The sequence below is a fragment of the Lutra lutra genome, chromosome 5 (assembly GCF_902655055.1).
Source record: "Lutra lutra chromosome 5, mLutLut1.2, whole genome shotgun sequence".
Taxonomy (NCBI): Eukaryota; Metazoa; Chordata; class Mammalia; order Carnivora; family Mustelidae; genus Lutra; species Lutra lutra.
Genome location: NC_062282.1, coordinates 3808329 through 3832261, shown reverse-complemented (window position 1 = coordinate 3832261; position 23933 = coordinate 3808329). Strand labels below are relative to the sequence as shown.

Below are 23933 nucleotides of genomic sequence, written 5' to 3'. Positions count from 1 at the left end.
CAGGCATGGCATCCACGTTCAGGCTCAGCTTCCTGTCTGTGAGTCGGGATGAGGATTCTGTCCCCCGAGGGTGGGGCCGTGTGCTCGAGGAGGCGGTGCAGATTTGCTGAGTGGCATCAGCAGCTGGGGTGTCTGCAGGCCTGGGAGGTTCGGGTGAGTGGGACATTTCATGATGCCCTGTGAGGGCTGGTTTAATCCAGCCCGAGGGGAGTGGTGTGATTTTTGATGACTCACAGTGATGTGCCTCAGCTATGGTGCCCACATGTTTGGTCAAGCACTAGACTCGAAGTTGCCATGAAGATATATACTGTATGTGATTAACATTTAAGGGCCAAATCAGTAGACTTTGAACAAAGCAGATGATCCTCCATAATGTGGGTGGGCCTCGCCCAATCAGTTGAAGACCTTGAGCACGAAGACTGAGGTTTCCCTGAGAAGGAGGCATTTGACCTCAAGACTGCAACACAGAAACCCTGCCTCTTTCCAGACTTCTGCCCTGCAGAATTTGGATTTGTGAGCCAAATCCCTAAATCATGTGAGCCAAATCCCTAAAATAAAGCTCCCTTCTCTCTCTATGGAACACCTGTTCCTTCTGTTTCTGTAGAGAACCCTGTCTGATAAAGCAAGAATCACAGGGTCAGGGGTCACCCTGAATTAACTATGGCCCTGTCCAGGGAGGCTATCCCCACTCAGGTTCCAGTGGAATTTGCAAAAACCTTGGTCCCTGGGCTGGGTGGACCCAGCATCCTGCCCATCCCCACACTGGCCACCACCATCCCTGGTCACCAGTTGTCTTCCCTGTTGCCTCCTCATTTAGGGGCATTCGTCTTCAGACCAGTTTCAGCACTTTCTCCTGGATTTCAGGGCCCCAGCTCTGTCCCTGGACCAGTCCCCCACCTCCATGCCAGCCCCTGGATCTCAGGAGCAAAACTTGTGAGGAATTGGGGCAGGTCAGAAGCAAGTGGTACAATATAAAATTTATTATAAAACTTCAGCAAATATAATATCCAGGTGCCCATTCAGAATGGAGCCACATGGTAGAAAGGACAATGCAGAGCAGCCCCGACGCTGCGCAGGGGGTCGGGGGCCGGGGGCCTGTGCGCGGCTTCGTCCGGAAATGCTGGCCTTCTTTCTGAAGGGCTCTTACAAAACAATCAAAATTCACAGAAAACAAAAAAATTCAAAACAGCACAATGCACGGAAAGGAAACGTAGGGTTCTGAGGGTCCCCATGTCCGCGGACGTCCACCCGGGCAGGACAGCCAGCCCCTCATCGAGACAGCTGGGGTGCGGCGTAGCTGGTCGCTCTCTGGCTCTGGCATAACCTGTAATTCTGTCATTTCAGGGAAAAGCATAAGGAACGGGTTGGAATAGAAAGGCTCGCTTGTCAATCACAGAGAAGGATAAGACGTAGGATATAAAGTTCTCTCCTCCAGCGCGTGAGTCTGAAAGGGAACCAAGCACCACAGCAGGATTTCGTGTTTCCCGTTTCCAGAGGCAAAGTCTCCAATCGAGACATGGAGTCCGGAGCACTTTCCCCCCCTGCCCCCCGCTGCCGCCACAGGGCAGACTCCCCTTCCAGGGGCCACCGGCTCTTGTCCCAGCAGAGAGAAACTGGGCTGTTGGCGCAGGAAGGGGGCCCTGGGGAGGCTGGTCTGGAGCTGTCCCAGCCCGCGGCTTCTCTGGAGGGAGGCTGGTTAGCTCAGAACTGGGGCAGTGGCCTCGAGGTTGGGGGAAGGCCGGCGTACTGAGCGGCAGATCTTCTGGACTTATGCTTCCTTTCCTTCTTTCTCCAAAGCACCACAGTGTTTAGCGGTTAGCAAGCTTGGCTCCTTCTGTGCTTCTGACTTGGTTCAGCTGAAGCACAGAGATGAGACCCTGGGTCTGCGGCATGGGCCTCCTGCCCGCCTCCACGCTTCTCCTGGACACGTGTGTGCATGCGTGCCCAGGCGTGCCCTCAGACCCAGGATGTGCACACGTGCACACACACACACCCACACACGCACGTGCACACACACACACACACTCTGTCCCATCAGAAGGCCAGGCGCAGCCCTTCTTCCCCCAGCCTGCTTCCCCCTGGCCGCTGTCCGATGTCCAGTGCACGGCTGATGCAGGCTGAAGGCACAGCACCCCCACCGTGGCCGGGCCTCACAGGTTGGAGCCGGAGCACGTCTTGCAGCAGCGCTCCCCATAAAACTGGTGACTGCACATCCCGTGCCGGGGCACCAGCGAGCACCAGGGGAAGTGGTCTCTGCAGACGCCATCTGAAAAGCAGCAAGTGCCGCGTTAGCCAGGGTCCTGGGGCAGGGGTGGGGGCCAGCTCGGGGACTGCGGAGGGCAGCCTGTCAGGGAAGGTGTGGCCCAGTGTGAGGGGACATTCCCACAAGCCCCTCCTTGGAAGGTCCCTCAGGACTGACATGTCCTCCCTGCTGTGTGGCACCCGCCCACTGAGCGACCCTGGGGACAAAGGCCCGGCCGCCGGCTGCGGAACTTCAGTTCGTTCCCTGAAAGAGCGAGACCCCAGCGCCAGGGCTCTCTAACCCCGGGCACCCCACGCCCTCCAGCCCACTAAGGAACTCTCCAGACATGTTACAGCCTCACCCCGAGATGCCAAGGCCAGGCCGAGGGGGTCCAGGCACTCACCTTTCTTCTCTGCAATGGGGCAGAAGTGGGTGTTACAGGCCATGGAGGCGGTGGGCTTCTGGTGCACGAAGCAGCCCAGGGCTGGCCGGCCCCCTGCCAGGCACTGCACGGCCCTGGTCTGCACGCCGCCCCCACAGCTGGCCGTGCACTGCGAGAAACAGAGGCACAGCTGTCATCCGGGGCCGCTGGGTCCCAGGGCGTCCTCTCTTCCAAACCTCCCCTCCACCCAGACTCTGGGTGATTGTTGGGAAGATGACCAGACTCTGGATTCATCCCAGCTGTGGACAGAGGGGGCCAGTACTGGAGATGTAGCACGCTCCTGCGTGGTCGATGTCTGATGAACACAAGGGAACCAGAGCATGTCTGGAGATAGCCGGATCATTCCCCAGACCTACCCAGGCTCTGGGTCTGGCACTAGAAACAATGCCCTTTGTGGAAGCCGTCACCCAGGCACCCTTTCTGGGGCTCTTGCCGGGGAAAACCTCAACAAGCCAACTTCCACAGAGGCACGATAAAGTGACGTCCCTTCTAGACCCCAAGTTCCAGACTCCAGATGCTGCCTGGAAGTGACAACACCAGCAGTGTGGGCTGGCTGGCGTCCTCCCGCAGGCACGCTCGGGAGCACATGGACCCTGGCACTCGAAGGCAACACGGCACAGAGGAGCCAGGGCGTGGAGGAGCCACAGGGTGAGGTTGTCGTCCGCCAGCTGCCAGGCTCACAGCCTCCAGACCCTGTGCACGGGTACATATGAGCTCAACGGAGGGCAAGACACCGGGGGATGGGTGACCAGAGAGACAGACGAACCCAAACCAGCAAGCACTGAATCTGTCCAGACTGAACTATGGAAATTGTGCTCCAACAAGGCTCTTCATTCAAAAATGTCAAGACTGTAGGCAATTAAGGAACACCTGCAAGAAGAGGGGGTCAGATCCCATTGCGGACATTTGGGCTGTGGTGGGGACGCTGAATCCAGTGAAACACAAGGGCAGATCTGTGCAGGACAGGCAGCTGCACGGCACGGGCACTTGCCAAAATGTACGGGACAGCACGGCAGAACCCCGTTCGAATAAGGGCACTCAGCAAGCTCCGGGGCTGAAGTCAGCTACCAGCGGGCAGCCAGCTGCCCTCCTGCTTCTTCCCAGGACCCCCTGCGAGCAGAACCTTGAGAAGCAGTTTTCCAAACCCCCGCAGGGAAGGGGCTCTAGCAGAGCAGTTAAGCATCTTTTGAGTCGGAGTCCAGGAAAGTCACAAGCTGAAGACATTGTTCTTTCTTCTCTCCTCTTTCGGTAGAGGATTGCTGGGCCCCCAGAGGTGTAGATGCAGGGCTCCAGCTCATAAGCATGTGGGTCTGGAACATTTCTAGGAGACATACCCCTTTTCTTCAAAACCAACTTTAGTTGGAGTCATCAGTAACTCAGGCTCAATATATGACTGTAGCAATCAGAAAAAAAAAAAAAAAAAAAAAAAAAGGAAGGTGTGGGCAGATTTGTGTCTGGCTCTGGAATTAGCAGGCTTATCCACAACGGAGCCAGACGTTCCCACTGCCTACTGCATCCGTCTGAACATCTGGCAGCAGCACCGTTCTGGCTCTGCACTCTGCCTCCGAGCCCCTCCCGGCTGCAGCCCAACCGACACCTTGAGGAATGCCGGTTGCAGTGGCCTAGGGCTCAGGAACCCTAGGTCACATGTGCATCTCTACGTGTCCACAACCTCTCTGCTGATGGTGGAGCTCCCGTCATCAGCAGCAGTGGGGGCAGAATTCCAGCCTTGCCAACGATGTGTCTCAGTTGAAAAACCAGAGATCCAGCCATCATTTTGCACCACTTAAAATCATGAGGAAGTGATTTGATTCTTTTTGTCACGGATTTATTTATTCAGAACAGGAATCACGCACCTCCCACGCACCAGGCACCGATCCAGATGCTGGATACCGAGTGCTGGACACAAGAGAGTCGCCCATCCCTGGGATCTACCATCCCTCCTCAAACTGTGATCCTTCCCACTGTGTGCAGAGAGACTCCAGGACTTGGATCTGGAAGTCAAAGCTGATGGTGCCTTCCTTAACTTGATGGGGTTTAATGTGAGCATTTCAGGTCCTGCAGATAGCAGGATGCAGGTGGCCAATGTGCTGCAGAGACAGGGACCTGCCCTTGTCCACGGACCTACACATGGTGACAACAGCCACGGCCATGCGTCCAGACCCTGAGGCTGCCGATGTGCAGGCTGGCCACCGGCTGAACCCACCTCACAACGTGAGCAGACTGGGCAGGACCTGAGAACCTGCATTTCTACACATGGTGCTGTAGCCACAGGCCGGGCCACACTCCCAGAACCGCGGCTCTAGTTGACCAGAGCTGTATCAGCAAACGCCCCCTCCTCTCCTCTTTTTGTTTTCAGAGCCAACTCGGCCACATCTGAGTCTGACGAGCATGTGCACGGAGCCAGTGTGCCATCAGGGGAGCTGGACGTCTCATAAAGGGGCTGGGACTTCCTGTGTGTGGCCCGGGCGGTCACTGTCAGCTGGCAGCTGTGTGCACTGCTTCCCACCCCCAGACCCCCAGCCCACCTGGCTTACTTCTGCCCGCCTCCCGGTGTCCCTGCTGCAGACGTGGGAGGACCCGCTACCCCGACTCTAGGGCGGCCTCTTGTTGCCTTCAACCCTGGTGGGGCCATCACTGGAGTCTGCAGCACTTGTGCACGTGTTTCTTCACGGTCTGTGTCTCCTGCTGATGCCAGACTCCCCAGGGGCAGGGACCCAGTCTCCGGGTGGGCAATTCTGGGTCTGTCCGTTGGGGGGGGCAGTGAGGCAGGCCCCGTGCAGGTGGGCGCAGAATGTGAGACAGGAGCGTCACCCTCTGAAGATTGCCCCTGGACTGTTCCCTCCCTGGCCACCATCCTCTTCCAGGTCCTCGAAGCCCTCCTTTGCCTCTCGTCCTTCAACTCCTCATGCCTGCCTACCTCATCCAAGGCCTGAGGCCATGCAGACTGAACCAGGGCTCTTCGAGGGGGATCAGCTGCGGTCCAGGGGGAGGGCTCCCCACCCCAAGGTCGGCAAATGGGGTCTTCTTGGCATTCCAGGGTTAAACAACCTTGTCGAATGTGACGGCACCTCCTGGGACCTCCGTGCTGACGGCGCTCAGAGAGGGTCCCTGTGGGTGTGTCAGGCTCAGACTTCCCGGGGCTGTGAACAACGACCTGCTAAGCGCACATTTTCCAGAACACTGAAATCCTGAAAAACCTTCTCCCTTCTGGATTCCTTCTGTTTCAGGAATGGTCCTGTGTTCTCTGGGACATCCTACACCAGAGATGCTACATACGGCCTGAAGAGATGAGCTGGGAACCCTGATCATCACTTAGTCGTTATCAGACATCCAAAGAGGTACATTTTTAAAATAACGTCTGCCTCTGGGTTTGCTTGAAATTACAGGGATGACTCTGTGTGTCACTGGCCCTGACAGCAAAAAGTAAGAAGCCCTGACATGCCTCGGCCCTGTAGCTCCTGGCTGACGCTCTGGTTGGCTTTATTCAAAGGGAAACTCCCCCCACTCCACAGTCACGGGGCCCACGAGTGCCAAGGGCTTCTTCTAGGGCGGGCTCAGCTCCCACACTCAGAAGCAGCTGGTAAGCAAATCCACTCTCATTCCTGAGAGTCAGAGGTCTCACACCTTCCTTCTCCACTGTGATGACCTCTGTCCCCTCCTGGGAGATCTATGAATGCTTCTCTCTTCATTTGTCTCCTTCCTGGGCCCCGGGGGGTACTGTCTGTAGCTGCTGCCCACCAGAGCGCTCCCCACTGTCCCAGAGACCAAGGTCTCCTTAGGTCAGGATGAGCACGTACAGCCCTGGAGGCCTCATCATTACCACCCCCTCCCCTAAATAAACTCCAGCACAGCTGGGAGTTTAGTTTGGCTTCCAAACAAAGACTCCCTCCAACTCAGGTGGCAAGTGCTGTGACCTTATCCAGCAATGACACGAGATGATTCTTGTCTCCTTGAGTGCCACCCCTAACTGCAAGATGAACATGGCATATCAGCAGCAAATTCTCAGAGGTGGACGGGCATGTGACAGAAGGGTGAAGGGAGCCTGTGCATTCTGTGTCTGCTTGTGTGGGCATGCCCGTGTGTGTGTGTGTGGCCATGCCTGTGCATGCTTGTGCATGTGCATGCCCCTGTGGGCGCGTGCCCATGTGTGTGCCTGCCTGTTTGTGTACACGTGTACGTCCGTGTACGTGTGTGGTTGATACAACCTCAGTACGACTGTTGGGCAGAGCTGCCATATCGATCATCAGTGACACAGCTCCTTGCACCTCAGAGCCCCTGGATTTCCAGGTCAATAGTGCCCGATCCTGGGGCAGAACCCCCAGAATAAGCCAGGGTCCCCGCACTCCTGCAGTGAGGACACACTCCCATCTCCGTCATGTAGAATTAGACGGTCCAACTGGTGTTCTCACGTAAGCCATCCCCGGAACAGATTAGCATGTGAACCACCTGACTCGAAGCCCCAGGGACTGACATGATTTAAGTCACACCTACCCGGCAGCCCACCAAGAAACGTGATGATAAGCACAGCTGTCCAAATCATAGAAGTCCTAAAGATCCCATGATGGGAGCCACCATCTTCCAACTGTGACAGGAATAAACCTGTCTGGGGGCAGAGCTCAGCCGGCCACCGGCCATCCACCACAGCGCGACAATGTCCCACAGTTCGGGCGCACAGAGTCTCGGGTACCAGCGCTTAGAGCACCCATGACCCTTTGAGTTATTACCCCCAAACCGATGAGTCACACTGGATGAAAACTTCAGGCGGCTTATGATAAAATGATTTCTGAGACAAACACACACTGAATATTTCAGACCAGAGAAAACTATGCAAGATATATTTTAGGTTTAGGGTTAAATAAAACGATGATAAATCTCTGTTTTTCTGAATTTTCCCAAGGTCTCAGATGAAGCCCAGCGGGCTGACCACCGGCCCAGCTGGGGAACGGGAGGTGCCTCGGCCTCGGGAGTCTCCGTGTAATGGTCTCGGGAGATACTCTACGTGCCTCCGACCCATGCTTCCCGAGCGGCAGGGAAAGCGCGGCCTCCGCCCAGGGCGAAAATGTGACCCGACTTCCTCACTCGTCTCTAGCTTCATCTCACAGCAAAGACTTGAGCGCACAAGAAAACAAAAGGGGTTTCCCACTTGGGAAAACGCAGTCATTGATACAATTTGTCTGCTTAAAATAGAAAATGCCCGAGAAGGCTACAGCTCATACGCCCCCTGCTCCGATCATTAAAGCGGAACAATTTCTTTTTTCCTTGTGCTACGTGAGTCACATAGAGTACATCATTAGTTTTTGATGTCCTGCGCCATGAGTCATTGCTTGTGTGCAACACCCAGTGCTCACTACAACGCATGACTTCCTTAATGCACGTTTCTCATTTAGATGCTCTCAGGAGATGGGCTCCTGCGCTTCTAATGCGCGCGTTCCGTCAGGTTGGACGAGCCGCAGAAGCGGGGGCGGGGGCGGCACCTAGAGACTGGCTGCCACTCAGCCCGTGTACTCCCTCCCTCCGTCTCCTCTACCTTCATCTTTCACAAAGAGGGAGTCCGAGACCGGCCACCATGTGTAAACGAGAAAGAGGTCCTTTCCGTGGTTCTGCTCCTCTGGCCAGACCAACAGAGCAGAGAGTCAGAAAGCATCCCCCATCCCTGCTCATGGGGCCGGACTGAGGGGAGCCCCTGTCTGTCCTGGGCAGACTGCAGAGACCAGACTCCTTGGGCTCTGGCCAATGAGGATGGCTCAGGATGTCTGAGCCCCATGCAGCCCTCCGGCGGGGCCTGGGCGCACCCCTGGTCAACAGAAAGAGCAGCGGGAACAGGAGCAGCGCGGGGACCCAGGGAAGGCAGGACCCAGGGCGCATGGCCAGAGGAGTAGAACAGGCGGGGCGGGGAGCCAGGCCCCAGGATGAGGACCGCCAGGAACCCAAAGCAGGGAAATGGGACAAGGTAAGAAATGGTTAACAAAGCTAACGGGATTCTTCCTTCGAGTGGAAGGTGGTGTGGACAGAGGAGGGGCTGGGGGCATACAAGAGCCCGGGCAGGCCTGGGCGGTCTGGGGTGCTCCACCCCCTCCCCATGAGCACAGCCTCAGGGGTGCTGGGGCAGAACGCGCAGTCACTGACTTGTTCCAGATCTTGTACTTCCTCCCTGATCACACGCATCTCTGGGGGTGTCTTCCCAGCTTTTACAGAAAACAACACACGTTTTCCTACACTTAATTGAGAACACGGCACATGGGCCCTGCACACCAGCCTTGGAGAGCTGCACCCACACCCAGGAACACGGGCCCTGCACCCACTCCGGAGAGAAGGGTCGGGACCTGGCTCGGTGGGTTTGGGGTACACCCTCGCAGAAAGTTCCCCACCTAAACCAGCAGCCAGCTCCCTGGGCAGGAGGCTCTGCCCGCCACTGTGCGGGAACTGAGTGTCACCCTACCTGAGACCAGGGTGCGGCAAACCAGCCGGCTCGAGGGGGGCCAGCAGCGGCCTGCAGGGGGTGCCGGGGGCAGGGAAACAGGGCGCAGGCCCGCTCCAGCTCCACGCCGGGCTGCGGCAGGTGCAAGCACTTCTTGGAGGCCAGCTCTCGGTATTTCCCAGAGACGTGCTTTTCAGCACACCTTAAGACTCTTTTCTGTGTTCCTCTTTCACATGTAACCGAGCACTACAAATGGAAACAAAAGACGTGAGGGAAAAGTATCTCTTTGCTGGTGGCTGTCTTTGACCTCACCCCCGAGTCAACGTCTGCTTGAATGCTAACGGAAGTGCAAAAAGGCAATGAGATTTACTCGGCCTTTGCATTTTCAAAAGGCATTATGTATCCATCTTTTAAAAAGCAGTATCTTAAGGTGCAGCTTTGTGGGCCTTCGGAGGGGGAGAGCAAACGAAAACCAGGAAAGGTGCAGCTCTGAAATGGACGGAGAAGTTAAAATGCGGTGTCGCTGCTGCTCCTGCTGGAAAGTGCAAAAATAATAACACGAGCAGGAGACCAGACCCCTGGGCACCCCCGGAGCTGCACCCCCCAGCTGTGGCAAGATGCTGGCCCCCAGAGCAGGGGCAGGTGGAGGACACCCAGGGCTCCCAATCCTCCCCTGGAGCGCCCAGCCAAGGCGGCAGGCATGCTTGGGGCACAAATCCATTCCTTCCCCACCGGGGAGTGCTCGCGGCCGGGGCTGTGGCTCACGCGGCTCCCGGGTAAACTGCGGACAGTGAGCTGGGCCGTGGAGGCCCCCAGAGCACAGAGGAGGGCAACGTGCACTGTGGCACCGCGAGGCCGGGCCCCGAGGGTCTCGAGAGAGAGGTCCTGGCTTCAGGCACTGCTGCCTTGAGCTTGTGGCACGGGCGACGCTGAGCCCCGTGCGTGAGTCCCTCTGGCTCGGTGTCTGCAGATTCCGCACACGGGGGACCCCAGGGGCGACACCTGCTCAGGTTCCAGCCTCATGTCCTGGTGTGTGGCTTCCAGGTGCTTGGAGCATCTCCTGCCCCACGGAGGAGAGGGAATGGGAGGCTCCCCTCTCTGGGTGCGGGAAGAGCTCTGGTGTGTGCTCGTGCGTGAGATACTCAGGGTCACCACCTTCCACCGGGAGGCCACCCACAGATTGTACAGCGTGGCGGCTTCCTCCCTATGGGCTCGGACCCCTGTCAGCGTGACGGCTGTCCCCCACTCGTCCTGGCCTCAACACTGAGTGAGCGCCGGCCTTGTGGATGTTGCTGGGTGACGTGCTTGAAAGACGGGGCTGGAAAGCCTCGAGCATGCCCAGCAGAGCGCCGTGAAGGGCCGAAGCCCAGAAGAGTGGCCTGAGCATGGGAACCAGACTCAGAGGAAGAAGGTGTGGAGGGAGAGAGAGGGAAGCAGGGAGCCCGGAAAGGGGAGGAGGCCCCCAGGCGAGAACTGGTCAAGGTTCCGTCTGGATACGTGTACCCGGGACCTACGTGTACCCAGGACCTAGAGCACTAGGGGACTAGGACCAGGAGTGCCCACCTGCGACCATGATCGGGAGCACCATCCGGGCCCGGGAGCACGCACCTGCGACCAGGCAGACACAAGCCACTGCAGCTTCTTGTGCTTGTGGCACTGCTTGAGCAGACAGACCTCGTGAGTCCTGGGCTTGGGCTCCACGCCACAGGCGGCGTCCGGCAGCAGCAGCGGCGCCCTGGCGGAAGGGCTGGTGCTCTTACAGGCCACGGACCTCTTCCGCCGTCCCTTCCCGCAGGTTCGAGAGCACTGCCCAGGAAGAAAGGGGCAGAAACCCGCAAGGAGTCTGTCAGACCTAGCCAGGGGTGGAGGGAGAACCCCCGCAGGCCCTGCAAGGGTCCTAGAACCCAGCTCTGCCACCTGCCAGAGGGGGCCCCGTGGTACCCCCATGCGACCCTGTCCCACTTACCTCTGCCCAGGGCCCGGTGCTCCAGGTGGGCGGGCAGCTCTGAGAGTGGCAGGCCTGTCGGCTGGAGGGCACAGGCTGCGGACACAGGCTGGCTGCCACCTGCTCCAACACGTAGTTGGCCCGTCGTGTGCACTGGATGTGCCGGCTCTGAGTGCCCCCCACCGCATGTCTGGCTGCAGGAGCTCCAGTTCCCCACCGACCAACTGGGAGGAGAAAAAGACACCTCAGTGAGGGGCGCCACCTCTCCCGCAGACACAGCAGGCTAACCTCACCAACAGCCCACGGGCACCGGGTTATTTCCAGTCGTTCTCCAAGCCTGTCTGGTCCGGTGGCTCCTCACCTCCTTGATGAGCTGCCCTGTGCTCATTCTCCCCTCCCCTGCTTCATCCACCTGCACTTGGAAATGACTCCCCTCAACACCATGACCTGTTCTCCTCTCTGGCTTGTTTCTAGGTGGGAAATTTTACACATGTGCAAAAGGAAGGCCCCGTGTGTCCCCAACCCTGCAGCACGTGAAGCAAATTCCAGACATAGACGTGTTCCAGCACACATCTCCGGAAGATGAGGCTTCTCTGGTTTTTAAAACAACCGTAATACCATCGTGATATCTAAAAAAAAAAATAAACCATGATCCCTTAATGTCGTATTACTCGTATTCTTGTTCTATTCATAGATTTCATATTATATCACTTCATATCATACTCCTCAATGTCGTTATTATTCATGACTACCGCAATGTTCAGTGCTTTGTCCCCAGCTGGGTTGTGAATGTCCTGACCGGAGTTTGTCTGCTGGTTGGGAGCCCAGAATCCACAGAGTCCGCTGTTCATGACCCTTAGCGGGTCTTTCTTCTCTTTACTCTATAGGTTCTTTCTTTATCTGTTTTTCTATTCCATTAATTGGTTCCAGAAATGATACTGCACACCATGCTGAGTCTCCACAGCCCTTTCTGATGGTCACAGGAGCTGCCCAGTTACATCTCTGTGGTTTTGCTTCGCATGTTCCTCTGTCCTGGGCACGTCCTATAACTTGGCAGCTGGCTCCAGGGGCTGGGTCACAGTTAGGTTCTACTATTTACATATATATTTCTTGTAGGATGACCTCGGCTGTGATAACTTCCAACTGGAGGCCTGTGACGTCTGGTTGTCCATCTTTGAATTTATTAGAAGCTATAGAGAATATTCTCTCTCAAAGTGACCTTTTCTTTTTTCTTTTCTGAGTATGAAAGTATTTTTTGTTGACACGCATATCAGCATCTGATGGCGGAGGGATGGACCCATCCAGGCTTAGCCAGAGGCACCACCGTTGGGTGTCAGATAAGCCTGAAATGGTCTACAAAGCACCCACTGGTTTTGTACAAATCCATCGCAGGAGGCCCTACGGTGCACACTCTTGGGTGTGAGGTCATGAGAGGCAGGAGGGGCAGAGTTGAAATGTGGCCCAGGCAAGAGGGATCTTGTGGTGAGAAGACCTTGGGCTCCTCCTAGTCTCCAAGAGGATGTGACAATTCTCACTCTTACTTGTCTTCCCATTCAGACCGTTCAAGCGAAAACTGGAAATTCTGCAGGTAACTTTGGGCTCCAAGGGGCTCCACAGTGCTGGTTGTGGAAAATCTGCTGTGAACGCTAAGGAACAACACGGTCCTCATGTCTCAGGTGGCGCGACGAGCCCATCCTGTAGTGAGGGGCACAGAGGGCCTGCCACGCTCTCCTGGTGCACATTCCCAGCCCATGCCATGGGTCGTGATGAGGGACATCCTGGAACAGCAGTGCCCGGGAAACACCTGTGAGCCTGTTCCCAGCTGGACCCACAAGGGGCTTCTGTCTGCCTAGCAGCCATCCCTGAGTATGAGTTAATCCAACAGTGATTTTCTCCTGAATCTTGGGAGTAAAACAGGGGATCTGGGAAGGTGCCCTGTTTTGTCCTTTGGCTTTGTGACCCTCCCTCCCATGTGCATGCTGTCCCCTGAGAGTCACACTCAGGTCAAGCAGCAGCCAGGATGGCCTGGTGGAGAGCTCACCAGACGCCTCTGAGAAGCATCCCACGCCAATGAGAGGGTCCATGAGGACCGAAGCAGGGGAGCCAACTTGTGCAGAGAGGGACACAGAGCGGAAGGCGGAGAAGGCCCAGAGGACTGCTGGATCGCGCCTCTCCTTCACTTCTGTTAGTCTCTCTCTGAGCACGTGTGCGCACTGTTTTAAACAGAAGTGAGGGCGGGCAGTATATGCAACTCCTGAATTCGAGGTTTTACAATTTGGGTGTGGGGCCTGCTTGAAATAGAAAAACCCAACAAAACCAAACACGTCTGAGAAACTATTAGAGCCAAGACGAGCCCAAGAAGACACAAGCAGGTATGAGTGTCTTAGATAGGTTCCTGAAACGGAGAAAGGACATTATGTAAAAACTAAGAAAACCGGAATAACCTGTGAACTTTAGTTAATAATGTATCAATACTGGTTTATTAATTCTAACAAATTCCACCATGCTAATGTAAGATGCTAATAATGAGTCAATTCAGTGTGTATGGGGGGAGGGCATTGGGACTATGTGATATGGGACTGTCTGCTCAGTTTTTCTAGAAACCTGAAACTCTTCTAAAAAATTAAGTCTATTAATTATTTTGAGTTAATTATATTTCTGTGCTCAAGTAATAAAGAGGAGGTAAAAAAAATCAGTGTCTAAAGCACGCATTTTTCTTACACAGCAAAGCCTTCGTAAGTGTATTTCTGAGTTGGTGTGGACTGAGGTATGGGTCGGAGCACCTGTGACTAAGGCAGAGCCGGGAGCACCGGGGGATTGAGTTTTGGGAATGCACAGACGGGAACGAGAGCTCCATGCCTCGGGAGGCCCCCAGGCATCACGACGCTGCCCGAGTCTGGGTACGCCGTGCCTGCCACAGGTCTGACCAGAACACCCACACTTTCCCTCATGCTCTCAAAGGGGCCGGGACTCAAGCCGCTGCAGAACCGATACCTGGCCTCTCGTGAAATCTGTGACCAGCGCGGTGATGAGGGCAGGGCGGGGGCTGGCGGCGACGGAGGGGCCATCCCCGCTCTGTGTCCCCATGCTGTGTCCCCGCGCTGTGTCCCCACCTGGCGCCGGGAGCTGGCTTAGGCTCCACATTTCTCCTGACACTGGTCCAGGGAGCACTCGGCCTGCTGCACACCGAGGTTCCTCCCAGACGCATACGACTGTGCCTCTACGAAAACTATAAAAACGGTAACGCCAAGTGTTAGCCACCTAAAAAGGAAGTGTTGGCTTTGTAGGGACTGATCTAGATCAGCTGTGGAAACGGTTTCACTCTTCAGAGTCGAGGAGATCAGTGATTTCTCTCTCGTTCACGGTCAGCCACGGACGTGACGCACCCTCGTAGGCCCGGTCTGTCCCGGCCTCGTGGCTGCGAGGGTTCCGCCTCGGAGGCCTCGGGCGGCTCTTCCATTGTGCCCCCCGTTTCCCACGTTTGCTCTCTCAACCCCGCAGCCTTATAAATTCTAACTGGTGTGTCCACACTGGGGTTGCAAAGACATCTTGGCTGCTCTCGGGCGTTTCACACGCGCTCGTGAAGTCTTCTGTCTCCACCATCTTAAGCAGTTCCAACTGGGTTGGTCCATTCTCTGCCCTTCTCTTAGCTACACGTCATTAAGAAATCCTCCCAAGCAAAGATCATCCACACGGCGTCTGCAAACACCAACTCTGTTTGGTTTCACAGGCAGAACTCTGAGAAACGTCTTGATTTCACTCAGGAAAGAGTCAAACTCCCGGCGGCCTTGGGCTGGTGTCTGAGGGTCCTGGAGCAGAAGCCAGACATGCCTGCTCATTTTCTGGTGGTGGCACTCGCCCCGCTGGGGTCTGTCTCCCCACAATCCGCCAACTAGAAGGAAGCAGATAGCTGCTATCACCCGAGTCGGCGAAGCTTCCTGGGCAGGACCTGGGGGACTTGTAGGTTCCCGTCGAGGGCTCCCTGTCCCCGTCTCCCGGAGCTGCAGAAGGAAGTGGGGGGACTTACGGCTGCCTCTCGACAGCCCAGGCAGGGTTTCCTGCAAACCCGGTGTTCAGTCGTCAGGATCTCCTGTTGTCACCAGTCATCAGCTGTTTCTCAATGACATGACTTTCACTTCTCCATTAGGAAAATAATTGCAACATTTTGGTTTTGATTATTTAAGGTTTCCTCTGAAAAGGCAAATCCCCAGCAAGGGTATTTGAAGCAGCACCCGGGCAGCCCTGGGTCACCGCTGCCACTCTGATGCCACGGCCACTGTGGCAGGGACCAGGGCTGCTGCTGAATTAAGGCTGAGCCCCACCTGGGGCCACCCAGGGGTCTTGTGGACGGAGAGACCAGAAGTCTCGCAGACAGCGTGTAACTGCTGGCTTCATTTTAGAACTTAGTTCTTGTTTCTTTTTTCTGTTCACTCTCTGAAATTTCAAGGCCCAGCACTCTGCCGTTCCATTTTCAGGGAGAACTCTTGACCTTCTAGGTAGTAGTCAGAAAGGCAGCACCTGCCGGATGGCCATGGTAAATGTGAGGCACCCACGGCCAAATTTAGCTGCAGGTAGATGGGATGTGAGCATGGGACACGGTGAAGATGAGCATAAGAAATTCAGCTGTGACCACAGGGTGGCCAACCTGCTCAGGCCGGCTCGGGCTCCTGGCAGTGCACCTGCCACATTCCAGCAGGCCACTGTGAGTCCAGCCGGCCGCTCTGACCTTCCCATAGCTCCGCCATGACCTCTGCTGCCATAAGCGTGGGCACCCCCAAGCTCAGGCTTCAGGGCTCAGGGGTGAGGTGGCTTCTGCTGTGGTCTGACAAGATGGGGACTGCGTGACTTGGGGGCAGAGATAGGCGTGTCTTCATGTGCAGGGAATTCAAGGCCTACCCCACTTTTCTCCTAAAATGACACGTTTCAAAGACAACAATGTGCATCTGACAATACACAGATGCTAGCTTGAAAATTCTGCCTTTTTCATAGGAAAAACATCAGCCACAAGTTAAAGAGCACAGGTAGGCTGGACGCCAAAGGCACGACAGTGGAGATCGGGGAGAACTGCCATCCCGAGCCTAGCCTGCAGGACACCACGGGCCCTGAGTGCACCTGCCCCATGTGCTGCTCCGGGGATTTGTTACAGTCCGTGCCAAGGCGTTTCAACAGGATGCAACGGTGCCTGCTACTCCCTGACAGGATCAGAGCCAGGCCTCCGGCTCTGCAGCATCTGATGATCTGGGTGCCCAAATGCGTATGTGAGCGGTGTCGCTGTAGCCAGAGCCGCCTGCTTGTGTTCTGCTCACACTCCAGCATCCGGAACAATGCGCTCGTCCCCTTGCATCCAGGCTGGAGGAGTGAGTCCGTCAGAAATGACGGCAGCAGGCCGGACACGTATCACTCCTCTGCTACCGTCACGGTCTCTGTGCAGCAGGTCCTGGATGCAGTCTTCCAGTGGCAGCGCTGAGACTGCCCTGCATTTCACCCCAGAACTGGAAGTCCGTCACTAAGCTGGCTGGCAAGGACAGAAGCCAGAGCTCTGCCACCAGGAGGCCTGAACAGGGATCGTGGGCCCCTGTCGTGGAGGCCAGGATGCATGTGATTTGACAGCTACTTCACTGGGTTCGGCCTCAAAAGTCAAGCCACTCTGCCCTGCCTGTGACGGTGATGGAGAGATCTGGAATGAACCGGACCCCAGCCACGAACTGTGTTCATCCCCACGCATGCTCGCGGCTTCTTGGTCCAGCCCCACAAAGCCGCGCCGAAGGACATCAAAAGCTCCCTCCACACAGGACGCTGCAAGTGTACCTTCTATGGACTGTGTGGAGCCAAGTGTATGTGAGTTATTATTATCCGGGGGCCAACATGCTACTTGTACCAGATATTCCAGTCTCACCATCCCATCATCAGAAGTTGCCTTGAGAAGAACCCATAGATCTGCTGGGCTTTCGTGTACATGCAGAAAATCAGAGGGACACATGGGCCAGAGACACAGGGGCTGCCCCCCTGGACAGCCTTCTGAATTCTGTTCCAGCAAAAATCCTTCATCTGGAGGTGTTCTCCCCACAGACCACGGAACGTGTGTGCATTCTGTCAGCTCAGGTGCAAAACTTCGGATCGTAAAAGGCAGAGGGAGATCTTTAGGTTCTCGATGATGATGAGGGGCTCACTCACTGCGCTCCTCCATCCGGTTTCCACGGCAGACAAGGAAGAAGAGGCTGAGCACTGGAGCCAGGGAAGACCCAGCAGCCGCAGGTCTGGGGAACCTGAGCCCCAAGGAGCAAGGGCAGCCGCTGATGCATCTGCAAAGGCCACAGGGAGGCATGGGGGCCCCTGGGCTATTCTCTGCTCAGAGCAAGAGCATCCTTTCCACCCTCAGATTTCTCCCTGGGGCGCCTCCCTCCTGCCCTCCTCCATGCCCATTCAACACCCAGCTGCCTCGCTGACAAGCACTTTGGCATGGAGAGGTATGTTGGGGTGGTTGGTAACTACGGACAGCAGACAAACCAGCAGTCTACAGCAGACTGCACACTGACAGAACAGGGGGTCCTCCCTCCACTTGACTGGGTCCAACATCCCGAATTCTCCTTCCTGGAGTGTGAGCGAAGGGGCTGACAGGACCTTGGACAGTGGCCCAGCCTGAGCTAAGACAGAGGGTCCCAAACCTCAGCCGGCTGGTGAGGTTCTCCAACACCTCTGTGTTCCCGGTCTCTCTGTTCCACAGGAACCACAAATCAGGGGTGGGAGCCAGGAATGTGGATTTTTACCAAGCCCTTCCTTTCCTAACCTGGTGGCCTGGGTGACCAGTGGGGTGAGAAACACGACTCTAAGAAATGCAACCCCCGCTCTTCTTCAGAACAGTTCAGGGGACTGGCTCCAGAGTTCAACACTGCCTCCGTCCCTGCATTCCTGGGGAACTCATGTCATTACTTCACTATTAAGAGATTTAGGATGCGCCCACAGAACCCAGGGCTGATGAGCCTGGTGAATGGATTCTTTGCAGGTACTTTCATTCCCTAACACTGACGAGTTAGAAGAGCTGCCGAGGTTCCCCTGGGGACCAGAGCCCTGGTTTGGTGGAGGGTTCCTGGTTTGTCAGACGGGGCCCTAAAGCAGGCTCTGGCCCCAAACCCATGGCTGGGCTGCTGGGGGTACAGTGTCATGCCAGCTTAGGCTCCTTCCCCAAGGAAGATGATCCCAGAGCCAATACATGAGGATCTGGGATGGACCACTTCCGACCTTGAGATGAAGAGCTCTGAGAAGTAAAGGGAACAGCCCAGTCCTGCTACCCTGCCAAGGCTCCCAGACAACGCACCTGGAGGACTGCGGATCCATTCCTGTCCTAGCACCGCTCTGTGATGCACGGTCTTACAAACTCACATTTTGCTTGGACATGACAGGCTGTGATAATGGATATATTCCTAACTGGGGACCCCAGCTGGTTCTCTGCTGGGCAGGGCCAATGTAACCTCCTACGTCACATGCCTCGGATCTGCCATCCGGAGGACAAAGCGGCTGGTACTCCAGGGTGAGTCTCTGTCCCGGGGGCTCTCTCCATCGGTTCTACCCTTCTCCGGACACCAGACATGCTGTCCGCACAGGCTCCTTGCCGCCTCCCAGCCACTGCCAACCTCAGGAAATGCCCCTCTTCTACCTGCTCTGAATGGACCCGTCAGACCCAACAGGCCTTTCTGTTCTCCTGGCAGAAGAACCCGGCCTGCCCGCACCGAGCCGCGCGCCAGCGCCTGCCGGAGCTGTCAGCATCCTTCCGCCGCCGTCCGGCGACACAGCAGTGCGCGTGGGACCGGCCGCGCCTGCGCACGCCGTCTGGGGCTGTCGGCGGAATTTGCTATCGGAATTAAGAAATACCGTTAAATTTGGTGTAGCTCGATGAAACGTGAATGTGGAACTGAGAAGCTTATTTCTAAGAAAACGGAGTAGAACGTCTGGAATGACTCAGTAGAGACCAGTCACTTAAGCAGAGCTTAGCCGAGCCTGAGGACAAAGCGAAATATGGAGAAAATAAAAAATGTAAAATGATTCTGCACTCAGATGAGGGGGACACGTTTCACTCTTCTCTTAAAAACAAACCCAAGCTGGGGCGCCTGGGTGGCTCAGTGGGTTAAGCCACTGCCTTCGGCTCAGGTCATGATCTCAGGGTCCTGGGATCGAGCCCCACATCAGGCTCTCTGCTCAGCGGAGAACCTGCTTCCTCCTCTCTCTCTACCTGCCTCTCTGTCTCCTTGTGATCTCTCTGTCAAATAAATAAATAAAAAATCTTTAAAACAAAACAAAAACAAAACAAACCCAAGCTGGACAGCATCAGTAACAGGCACGTGATTGCAAATAATCAACTTGGACCTTCCCTGGGCAGTCCTCCTCCTAGGGATCCTTTGGCGATAACTAAAAGAATCTGAAGATGGATGCATGTTTTTATAGCTTAAGTGCAAATAAAGATTCAGTGTGTGTGTGTGTGTGTGTGTGTGTGTGTGTGTCTATTTTTAAATGATTTTTCCCTGGCTCTACTCTTTTCAGCAGTGGGACAGATAAAAGCTCCTCTTCTGTCTGGTGAGAGCCCCTGAATCCTGCCTAGGGAGCTCTTCACCCACACGAACCCCTGCTCACAGAGCATCTCCTGGTGACAAGAGATTGGAACCCAGAGCCAGCCATGCTACCTCGGCCCTTGCTGTCCTGTGTGCCCATTTCAGGCAGGGGAACCCTTCTGGCTTCCTCCCTCCAGCTCCTCCCTGGTCTCACCAGATCTGCTTCTGATTGCCCAGCAAAGCTGCTGCCTTCGGTCCATGTGGCTGAATCCAGGTTTGTGCTGGTTCATTTTATGTGCCACTTGGCTGGGCCACGCAGCCCAGATATTTGGTGAAACACTATTCTAGATGACTCTGTGAAGATGTGTTTTAGATGATGTTAACACTGAAGACCGTAGACTTTTAATCAGTAGCAGATTGTCCTCCACAGTGTGGGTGGGCCTCGCCCGATCAGTTAAAGACACGCACATTTATCTTGTTATGTTACCTGTAAGTGATTCTCGGACATGAGTGAAAGTGATGCGATAAAGGGATCATGATACTGAAAGTATGCCATTTTAGGATATTCATGATTATAAGAATTATTGAGATAGTTCAGAATTACTTTCTAAAAACAGGGGTGGGTGGGGGATGAAGGAATATGGGAAAAAATGTCCCCAAGGAAAGGTAACTGAATACATTTATTCATAATCTAAAGAAAGGCAAGTGGACGCGACCTCAATTACATAAACTAAACTAGAGATGGCCCTGGACAGGTCCTCATCTCAGTTGAGAACAGAACAAAAGTTAAGACCTCTGAGGGAAGAGTGTGGCCATCAGGAGCCACAGGGTGAAGGTTGATAAGGGACGAAGCTATTGCGAGTCCCTTCCCCAAACCCTATCTTTCAGAAAGAGAGGGAGGTGGATCCTCACAGAAGTCCTGAGAGTCACCACCAACACCCACTGAGTCATGGGAGGAGGAGGACCATGGGGCCCCATAAGCTGCTCTTGGAAAACCCCAAAGGGAGGTGGTTTGTCTCCCACCTTTTTCAGAGAATGCGCGCGTGAGGCCACCCACCATGCTTAGACATGTGGGCCGCTGGCGAGGACATTATACAATTTAGGCAAAAGCCAGATGTATGAATATAAGCCTGCCTGTTTATTGACCTTAAATCTAACTTACTTCTTTCTTTAGAGAAACTCTCTTATCCTGAAGATATGCCACTTTTCTAATTGAGGGAGGAGAATAAAACATGTCATCCAAATTGCTGAGAAGACAGATGTAAGAATACATCTGTCATCCAAATCCCCCTACGAGACACCTACATACTGATGGGAGGAGGTCTATGGGCCTTGGCCAGGTTCAGGGGAGGCATTTTCTTTTCTTTCTTTTTTTTTTTTTTTAAAGATTTTATTTATTTATTTGACAGAGAGATCACAAGCAGGCAGAGAGGCAGACAGAGAGAGAGGAGGAAGCAGGCTCCCTGCTGAGCAGAGAGCCCGATGTGGGGCTCAATCCCAGGACCCTGAGATCATGACCCGAGCCGAAGGCAGCAGCTTAACCCACTGAGCCACCCAGGTGCCCCAAGGGGAGGCATTTTCTATCAAGATGCTAATTTGGCTGGGACGACGTTATCTAGCCCAGCAGCTGGCAAACAACAGGCCAGAGGGCCAGATGGCGAATGTTCTCGGCTTGTGGGCCACAGGGTCTCCATTGTCACAATTCAAGCAAGCCACAGCAGGGAGAGAGCAGCTGGACAACTGGGAAGCACGTGGGTGTACCCGTGGCTCCCACCAGACCTCACTGACGGTCATCAGACGGCCGGCGGCACTGGGCCGGTAGGCCAGAGTTTGCAGAGCCCGGGCTTAAATTCAATTACAAATACCAGGATTGAACTCGTGTGCAGACCCAAGAAGCAATGGGCATTTTTGTGGTAGCCAGGATGCTCTTAGAAGGCGGATGCTCTGAGTGTGGCCAGAGCAGATGACGGGCACACACGGCCCCCTTGTGGGAGACAGATGTTGGCCATAACACCGCAGCTCCCAAAGCAACACACCCTGCACACTCACTCTCGAAGCTCTAGCCAAATCCTGGGGAATCTGCAAGAGACCGTGAGGCCTGCTCAGACCGAAGTGGGAGGCTGCACACAGCAAGCAGGGGGAACCCGCAAGCTGGGAGTCTGATGAGTCAAAGCCAGGCTGCGGCCCCGAGCTGCTGAGAGCTACGGAATCCTGTGGGCCGGAACTGGAAGCAGCGAGTCCAGCTCCCCGGCCCGGCTCTCACTGTCCTGCCTACTCTGGGCCCCGCGCTGTTCTCGGTGTTTACGCCGATCCATCCATTCTCACACACACTGCCATTAACGTCACCAGTGAAATTCTCATCTTACAGATGAGGAAACTGAGGCCCAGGGACGGAGGGAGGCTTTGTGGCAGCCCCTAAGGCTCTGGATGGTCAAGGTCATGCAGCTGGCATGCAGAGGTAACAGCCAGAGGTAACAGCCTGTGAGCCCGCATTCTCACCCACTCTGCTGTGTGCTGCTCCCAGAACAGGACTGGAGATTCTAATGGGAGGCCATTCTCCAAAGTGACCCGGCCCTAAGAGGTCCCAGGAACAATGCAGGCAGTTATGCATTTGCTAGCCATGACCTATTTCAGTTGCAAATGGTGTGATGTGCGTCTATTTCATCATCACAGATGCGAGCTTGCTCCCCTAGTTTTGTTCCAAGCCCAAAAAACCTATAGTCAGACAATGAATCCAAAGCAAATCCCTATTCTTTCTTCTTCTAGCTAATTATGCACACAGGGCAGTATTTGGAAAAGTCCTTAATGATTCGGTATTGAATCGGTGTCCACATACTTAAGGCTGAGCCCTTTCCAAACAGTTTTTCCTTCCTTGTCACAATGTCAGGTTTCCTCTAACACCTGAAAGATCTCTTCCTGCCTCTCAAGAGAGCCTATTTGGTGGGGCTCTGGGAAAGCCTGTGTATCACACATAAACTTAACTATTCATCAATTGGTCTGGGTTCATTGTTCTTTCTTTTAAAAATGAATGACCTTCCCAGAGGAGAAGGTTTAATTCATACGTTGAGGTGCAAAGTGGGACATAAATCACAGAAGAGTCACTAGTAGCTGCATTCCGACTCCCTTTTTTTGGATTCTTGTTTTCTGGGGAAGGAGCATTAGTTCTCCCTTCTGTTACAGAAGGTGAACTCTCTCCACTGTGGCTTTTTCCTTTCATGAGAAGGATTTAAGCTGATGGCCTCATTCCTCTGACGGTTTCAGGGTTTTCTGGTATTTCTGCTTCAGGGTTTCTTAGATGCTCACTCCTAGATAAATACTTTGGAATGATCTTTCCAGACTCATGAGTCAATTTTCTAAGAATGCTTTCCAGGTGGCCTCGTCCAGAGTCTGGGCCTGGATAGCAGCCACCCAGCCCATAAGGTCTGGGCTGGGGGCATCGATCAGCGAGGGCTGGTAACAGAGGGTTTCTGTACGGAGTTGCCGGAGACCGTCACCCAGGGTGCTTTAAGAGAGAAGGCGAAGAAGCATATGGAACCCATGTTTGACAGAGATGGAACCTGCAAGCAAACCAATGCCTGGGATGCGATCGGTATCCTGCACAGAGCCTCTGGCACAGTGTTTGCTGTCAGTTAGCGGAGATAATAAGAACACTGAGGTCACACGGCAACATCAGGTCCATGAGCTGTCCTCATTGGTCTCCGAGGACTTAGCCCATGAAATTGAAATAAAACCGGTCATCTCATTTCCTGGCTTCTTGTAGTTTAATTTATGAAAGCAGTGATGACAGCTGTATGGTGGGGAATAGGAGGCCTAAACCTGCAGAGAGGGGTCGAAGCAAGCATTCAAGAGTGAAGGAGAGAAATGATGGCAGACACAAATTCCGCAGCTACAACAAAATGACGGCAAGATGGGATTTTTTGCAATGATTGCTAGGAATCCCTACATTTTATCTGCTAAACTGTCAAACGGCTCCCACACGGAGGTCCAGGGGTGAAGGCAGCACAGGCTGCGGAAGAATTTCCTGGCCAGGAGACGCCACAGGCAGGTGCCCACCAAAAACAGAGGGTGAACACTGGATGGCAGAGTCCTCTTTCTCCATAAGGTCAGAGCAATCTCATTTTCCACAGGGAGGATTTCTCAATGTGGCACCTTAAGATTAATAGGATCCAGGAAATGAATGCACAGAGTATGGAGAATAATATTCACGTAAACTCGTGTCTCCCACCTCTGGGAAGCCCCTTCTCCAGTTGCATTCACTCTTCCTCAAGACCCATGCAGACCGGTCTCCTTTTCCTACCAAGTCTTAGGAACCCACTGATGGCCTTTTATCCCCATCAGGG

The 23933-nt window shown here is 54.7% G+C and overlaps 1 protein-coding gene across 1 annotated transcript in view; it reads right to left on the bottom strand.

The window, feature by feature from the left end:
• Positions 1–968: 968 nt before the first annotated feature.
• Positions 969–23933, bottom strand: part of ADAMTS16 (ADAM metallopeptidase with thrombospondin type 1 motif 16) — a 152507-nt gene continuing 129542 nt past the window's right edge. The window contains 6 exon segments of the mRNA XM_047730242.1: positions 969–2266; positions 2646–2793; positions 9127–9351; positions 10714–10911; positions 11072–11230; positions 11232–11274. Coding sequence (XP_047586198.1) covers positions 2151–2266; positions 2646–2793; positions 9127–9351; positions 10714–10911; positions 11072–11230; positions 11232–11274 — 889 coding nt within the window. The 3' untranslated portion in view covers positions 969–2150.